The sequence below is a fragment of the Carcharhinus amblyrhynchos genome, unplaced genomic scaffold, assembly GCF_965287045.1.
Source record: "Carcharhinus amblyrhynchos unplaced genomic scaffold, sCarAmb.v2.hapA scaffold_875, whole genome shotgun sequence".
Lineage (NCBI taxonomy): Eukaryota > Metazoa > Chordata > Chondrichthyes > Carcharhiniformes > Carcharhinidae > Carcharhinus > Carcharhinus amblyrhynchos.
The window spans coordinates 2,501-10,000 of NW_027650615.1; the positions used below are offsets into that span (position 1 = coordinate 2,501).

The 7,500-nt window shown below is 55.0% G+C and overlaps 1 protein-coding gene across 1 annotated transcript in view; it reads left to right on the forward strand.

Moving 5' to 3' along the window:
- Positions 1-2,315: 2,315 nt before the first annotated feature.
- The window catches only part of LOC145340254 (integrin alpha-X-like), a gene marked incomplete at its 5' end in the record, with an annotated part of 41,032 nt that continues 35,847 nt past the window's right edge, over positions 2,316-7,500 (forward strand). The window contains 3 exons of the mRNA XM_080184702.1: positions 2,316-2,439; positions 5,303-5,442; positions 7,065-7,205. Of these exons, the coding sequence (XP_080040828.1) occupies positions 2,316-2,439; positions 5,303-5,442; positions 7,065-7,205 (405 nt within the window). The remainder of the gene's footprint in view (positions 2,440-5,302; positions 5,443-7,064; positions 7,206-7,500) is intronic.

Consider the following 7,500-nt stretch of genomic DNA (forward strand, 5'->3'; position numbering starts at 1 on the left):
ACAGAGTATTGATAGGCAGAGGGATCTGGGCGTACACGTACACAGAGTATTGATAGGCAGAGGGATCTGGGCGTACAGATACACAGAGTATTGATAGGCAGAGGGATCTGGGCACCCAGGTACACAGAATATTGATAGGCAGAGGGATCTGGGCGTCCAGGTACACAGAGTATTGATAGGCAGAGGGATCTGGGCGTACACGTACACAGAGTATTGATAGGCAGAGGGATCTGGGCGAACAGATACACAGAGTATTGATAGGCAGAGGGATCTGGGCGTCCAGGTACACAGAGTATTGATAGGCAGAGGGATCTGGGCGTCCAGGTACACAGAGTATTGATAGGCAGAGGGATCTGGGCGTCCAGGTACACAGAGTATTGATAGGCAGAGGGATCTGGGCGTCCAGGTACACAGAGTATTGATAGGCAGAGGGATCTGGGCGTACAGATACACAGAGTATTGATAGGCAGAGGGATCTGGGCGTCCTAGGCAGAGGGAGCTGGGCGTACAGGTACACAGAGTACTGATAGGCAGAGGGATCTGGGCGTCCAGGTACACAGAGTATTGATAGGCAGAGGGATCTGGGCGTACAGGTACACAGAGTATTGATAGGCAGAGGGATCTGGGCGTACAGATACACAGAGTATTGATAGGCAGAGGGATCTGGGCGTCCAGGTACACAGAGTATTGATAGGCAGAGGGATCTGGGCGTCCAGGTACACAGAGTATTGATAGGCAGAGGGATCTGGGCGTACAGGTACACAGAGTATTGATGGGCAGAGGGATCTGGGCGTACAGATACACAGAGTATTGATAGGCAGAGGGATCTGGGCGTCCTAGGCAGAGGGAGCTGGGCGTACAGGTACACAGAGTACTGATAGGCAGAGGGATCTGGGCGTACAGATACACAGAGTATTGATAGGCAGAGGGATCTGGGCGTCCTAGGCAGAGGGAGCTGGGCGTACAGGTACACAGAGTACTGATAGGCAGAGGGATCTGGGCGTCCAGGTACACAGAGTATTGATAGGCAGAGGGATCTGGGCGTACAGGTACACAGAGTATTGATAGGCAGAGGGATCTGGGCGTACAGATACACAGAGTATTGATAGGCAGAGGGATCTGGGCGTCCAGATACACAGAGTATTGATAGGCAGAGGGATCTGGGCGTACAGGTACACAGAGTATTGATAGGCAGAGGGATCTGGGCGTACAGATACACAGAGTATTGATAGGCAGAGGGATCTGGGCGTCCTAGGCAGAGGGAGCTGGGCGTACAGGTACACAGAGTACTGATAGGCAGAGGGATCTGGGCGTACAGATACACAGAGTATTGATAGGCAGAGGGATCTGGGCGTCCTAGGCAGAGGGAGCTGGGCGTACAGGTACACAGAGTACTGATAGGCAGAGGGATCTGGGCGTCCAGGTACACAGAGTATTGATAGGCAGAGGGATCTGGGCGTACAGATACACAGAGTATTGATAGGCAGAGGGATCTGGGCGTCCAGATACACAGAGTATTGATAGGCAGAGGGATCTGGGCGTACAGGTACACAGAGTATTGATAGGCAGAGGGATCTGGGCGTACAGGTACACAGAGTATTGAAATGCAGGGGGATCTGGGCGTCCAGGTACACAGAGTATTGATAGGCAGAGGGATCTGGGCGTACAGGCACACAGAGTATTGATAGGCAGAGGGATCTGGGCGTACAGATACACAGAGTATTGATAGGCAGAGGGATCTGGGCGTCCTAGGCAGAGGGAGCTGGGCGTACAGGTACACAGAGTACTGATCAACGCAGGGGGAGAAGGTGGTCGAGAAGTCGTACGGCAATGCTTGCCTTCATCGGCCGGGGCACTGAGTTTAAAAATCGGCAAGTCACGTTATAGAACCTTAGTGAGGCCGCACTTGGAATATAGTGTTCAATTCTGGGTCGCCCACACTACCAGAAGGATGTGGAGGCTTTTGGAGAGGGTTACAGAAAAGATTGACCAGGATGTTTGCCCCTGGAACGGAGGGCATTGGCTAATGAGGAGAGGTCGGAGAAACTCGGTTTGTTCTCACTGGAGGTCGAGGGGGAGACCCGCTCGAAGATGATGAGGGACAAGAGTGGAGAGCCAGGAGCTTTGTTCCCCAGAGTCAATTACGCGGGGGGGCCACAGGTTTAAGGTTTTTTTTCACACAGAGGGTAGCGGAAGCAGTGTCTTGATGGGATGGGGAATAAAGGGGTCTGGTCCCCAGAAGTGTAGGAGGGGTGGGGGGGGGCAGAGGGGCCTCGCCATGTTGACTCTCTCGTCTTTCTCCTTTGGCACTCAAGGACAGGTTGGTGCTGGGAGCGGTCGGTGCGTACGATTGGTCAGGAGGGTTGGTCGAATTCAGGCCGGGAATGAGGAAGTTCATCAACTTGACGGCGGGAGCAGAGGTGAAGAACGCCTACCTGGGTGAGCATTTACACGGGGGGGGTCGTTACCCCCCCACCCCCACCCCCGAACCTTGGACTCCCCGCGATACAATGTCCCCCGGGACCCAACGATGTGGGGGGGGGGGCGGCAGGGCCACATCTCCCAACCCCGTGGATGGCCAGTCCTGGTCGCAACGGCACTTTGGGGGAGGCTACCGTCTCGGACCCCCCCCCGAGAAGGTCAATCACCCCCCCCCCCACCCCCGAGGGAGTGGCCAGTCTCCTCTTGCCTTTGATTTCAAGAAGAGATTCCCAACACCCACCAGCCCACTGGCGTACCGACGGCCCCCTCCCTATCTCTGTAACCCCCCTCCCTCCCCTACACCCCCTCCCTATCTCTGTAACCCCCCTCCCTCCCCTACACCCCCTCCCTATCTCTGTAACCCCCCCTCCCTCCCCTACACCCCCTCCCTATCTCTGTAACCTCCTCCAGCCCCCTACACCCCCCTCCCTATCTCTGTAACCCCCTCCAGCCCCCTGCACCCCCTCCCTATCTCTGTAACCTCCTCCAGCCCCCCTACGCCCCCTCCCTATCTCTGTAACCTCCTCCAGCCCCCTACACCCCCTCCCTATCTCTGTAACCCCCTCCAGCCCCCCTACACCCCCTCCCTATCTCTGTAACCCCCTCCAGCCCCCCTACACCCCCTCCCTATCTCTGTAACCCCCTCCAGCCCCCCTACACCCCCTCCCTATCTCTGTAACCTTCCTCCCTCCCCCACACCCCCTCCCTATCTCTGTAACCCTCCTCCCTCCCCTATACCCCCTCCCTATCTCTGTAACCTCCTCCAGCCCCCCTACACCCCCTCCCTATCTCTGTAACCTCCTCCAGCCCCCCTACACCCCCCTCCCTATCTCTGTAACCTCCTCCAGCCCCCCTACACCCCCTCCCTATCTCTGTAACCTCCTCCAGCCCCCTACACCCCCTCCCTATCTCTGTAACCTCCTCCAGCCCCCCTACACCCCCTCCCTATCTCTGTAACCTCCTCCAGCCCCCCTACACCCCCTCCCTATCTCTGTAACCTCCTCCAGCCCCCCTACACCCCCTCCCTATCTCTGTAACCTCCTCCAGCCCCCCTACACCCCCTCCCTATCTCTGTAACCCCCTCCAGCCCCCCTACACCCCCTCCCTATCTCTGTAACCCCCCTCCCTCCCCTACACCCCCTCCCTCCCCTACACCCCGTCCCTCCCCTACACCCCGTCCCTATCTCTGTAACCTTCCTCCCTCCCCCACACCCCCTCCCTATCTCTGTAACCCCCCTCCCTCCCCTACACCCCGTCCCTCCCCTACACCCCGTCCCTATCTCTGTAACCTTCCTCCCTCCCCCACACCCCCTCCCTATCTCTGTAACCCTCCTCCCTCCCCTATACCCCCTCCCTATCTCTGTAACCTCCTCCAGCCCCCCTACACCCCCTCCCTATCTCTGTAACCTCCTCCAGCCCCCCGACACCCCCTCCCTATCTCTGTAACCCCCTCCAGCCCCCCTGTACCCCCTCCCTATCTCTGTAACCTCCTCCAGCCCCCTACACCCCCTCCCTATCTCTGTAACCTCCTCCAGCCCCCCTACACCCCCTCCCTATCTCTGTAACCTCCACCAATCCTTACAAACCTCCCCATCTCACCCCATTTCTCTCTATCTCTCTCTCTCTCTCTGCCTCTCTTTCTGTATGTCTCTCTCTGTCTCACCCTCTCTTCTCTGTCTCTGTCTCTCGCTGTCTCTCCCCCTATCTGCCTCTGCATCTCTCTCTCTCTCTGTGTCTCTGTCTGTCTCTCTGTCTCTGTCTCTCTGTCTCTCTCTCTCTCCATTTCTCTCTCTCTGTCTCTCTCTCTCTCTCTCTGCCTCTCTCTCTGTCTCTCTGTGTCTCTGTCTGTCTCTCTGCCTCTCTGTCTCTCTGCCTCTCTCTGTCTCTCTCTGCCTCTCTCTCTCTGCCTCTCTCTCTGCCTCTCTCTCTCTCTCTGCCTCTCTCTCTCTCTCTCTCTGCCTCTCTCTCTGCCTCTCTCTCTCTCTCTCTCTCTCCCTGTGTCTCTAAGTTCCTGTATTGCGAGTTCTCCTTATCGCTTCCTGCAATGTTTGCATTGTGAAGCCACACATTCAGATGTGGCAAGATCCGTGAAGTTGTTTCCCCTTGTGGGGCCATCTGACTCCACACTTGACCACAGCCTGCATGACATTCCCTCATCTGTAGTGGTTACTTCATCACAGATTTACTCAGAATGCCATGAACTCACAATCAGATGTCACCCTCTGCGGTTAACTAACACCCTGAGATCCACTGGTGCTCATTACTGCAGTTCCCACGCTGAGACATTGTAACAGAGTCTAGCAGCACTGACCCTCCCAAACAGCACAGCTCTCCCTCAGCACTGACCCTCCCACAGTGCGACGCTCCCTCAGCACTGACTCTCCCACAGTGCGGCGCTCCCTCAGCACTGACCCTCCCACACTTAGGTGCTCCCCCAGCACTGACCCTCCCACAGTGCGGGACTCCCTCAGCACCGACCCTCCCACAATGCGGCGCTCCCTCAGCACTGACCCTCCCACAGTGCAGCATTCCCTCAGCACTGACCCTCCCACAGTGCGGCGCTCCCTTAGCACTGACCCTCCCACAGTGCGGCGCTCCCTCAGCACTGACCCTCCCACAGTGCGGTACTCCCTCAGCACTGACTCTCCCATAGTGCGGCACTCCCTCAGCACTGACCCTCCCACAGTGCGGCGCTCCCTCAGCACTGACCTTCTGACAGACTTCCTGTTTCTTGGTCTCCAGCTCTTGAACCATAGTTGACACAGTTGAGAGCTTCTTGTATTAAAGACAATCGGTAATGATCTTCCTGCCTCTCTTTCAGGATACACAGTGAAGGGTGCCCAGAAAGGCAATGAGAAATTCTATGTCACGGGCGCACCTCGCTATGGCCATAAGGGAAAAGTATTCATTTTCTCACGATCCCGCCCTCGATTTCCCCGGGACCAGATCGATGGAGAGCAGGTTAGTGTTATCATGGATATCCAGAATATATTTACCCTGATAAACTATCAAGCTATGGATTTGATTTGATTTATTCTTGTCACATATATCGGGATACGGTAAAAAGTATTGTTTCTTGCGCGCTATACCGACAAAACATACCGTTCATAGAGTACAGAGGGGAAAAGGAAAAGGATTTGATTTATTATTGTCATGTGTATCGGGATACAGTGAAAAGTATTCTTTTTCGCACGCTGTACAGACAAAGCATACCGTTCATAGAGAAGGAAAGGAGAGGGTGCAGAATGTAGTGTTACAGTCACAGCGAGGGTGTAGAGAAAGATCAGCTTAATGCGAGGTGGGTCCATTCAAAAGTCTGACAGCAGCAGGGAAGAAGCTGTTCTTGAGTCGGTCGGTACGGGACCTCAGACTTTTGTATCTTTTTCCTGACGGAAGAAGAGAGAATGTCCGGGGTGTGTTTGGGTTGGGGGGTCCTTAATTCTACCGGCTGCTTTTCCCCGAGGCAGTGGGAAGTGTAGACGGAGTCAATGGAAGGGAGGCTGGTTTGGGTGATGGATTGGGCGCTACATTCACCACCCTTTTGTAGTTCCTTGCGGTCTTGGGCAGAGCAGGAGCCCAGACCGAGCTGTGATACATCCGGAAAGGATGCTTTCTATGGGGCATCTGTAAAAGTTGGGGAGAGTCCGTAGCGGACATGCCAAATTTCCTTCGTCTCCTGAGAAAGTAGAGGGGGGGGCTTTCTTAACTATAGTGTCAGTGTGGGGGGGGACCAGGACAGGTTGTTGGTGATCTGGACACCTTGAAGCTCTGTTGACCATTTCTACTACACCCGATCCCTGTAATCCCACACATTTAGTGTCGCCTAACCCGCACATCTTTGGACACTAAGGGACAATTTACCATGGCCAATCCCCCCTAACCTACACATCTTTGGACACTAAGGGACAATTTACCATGGCCAATCCACCCTAACCTACACATCTTTGGACACTAAGGGGCAATTTAGCACGGCCAATCCACCTAACCTGCACATCTTTGGACACTAAGGGACAATTTAGCATGGCCAATCCACCCTAACCTGCACATCTTTGGACACTAAGGGACAATTTAGCACGGCCAATCCACCCTAACCTACACATCTTTGGACACTAAGGGACAATTTAGCACGGCCAATCCCCCTAACCTACACATCTTTGGACACTAAGGGACAATTTAGCATGGCCAATCCACCCTAACCTACACATCTTTGGACAGTAAGGGACAATTTAGCACGGCCAATCCACCCTAACCTACACATCTTTGGACACTAAGGGACAATTTAGCATGGCCAATCCACCCTAACCTGTCTCATTGATGTAGATAGGGGCAAGTTCTTCTCCTGAAGTCGATGACAATCTCCTTCATTTCTTGAATGTAAGGTCAGCGTAGAGGGTGCATTTCGAACGTGCAAACCAAAAGCATGGGAAAGATCAGAGTCATTGGCTTCAGGCTAAGGTTGCGAGTGGGAATTATTCGCGAGCGTAAGATTACACAGAAGTAGCACCCTGGGAGATCTGAGTGTCGCACGCCCCGCTAATCAGCCTACCCCGTCCTTGTTTTTCACCACCACCCACCCCCGGCAGATTGGATCGTATTTTGGGTCAGAAATCTGTCCCGTGGACCTAAACCTGGACGGCCAGACGGACCTGTTGCTGGTGGGCGCTCCGATGCATCACAGCCAGGACCACGGTGGGATTGTCTACGTTTATCGATTGGAGAACAGGGTGAGTCTTTCTTTGTGGGGGGGGGGGGGGGAGCGGATGGGAAGGAGGGGTGGCGGTGGCCTCGGATCTGTACCCTCCAGGGGTGCTGGAGGAGGGAGGAGGTTGTCTCGCCTGTCAGGTGGCCTCAACTGGGCCAGATTTGGGTGAACTCAAATTTGGGTCAACTCAGCCCCTTATTCTGAGGCCATACCCCAATTCCGAGGCCGCGGGTCCAAGTCCGTCCCCCCAATCTTCCCCCCTGATCCGTAAGACTGTGAGACACCGCAGCGGAATGAGGCCACTCCTGATCTCTTGC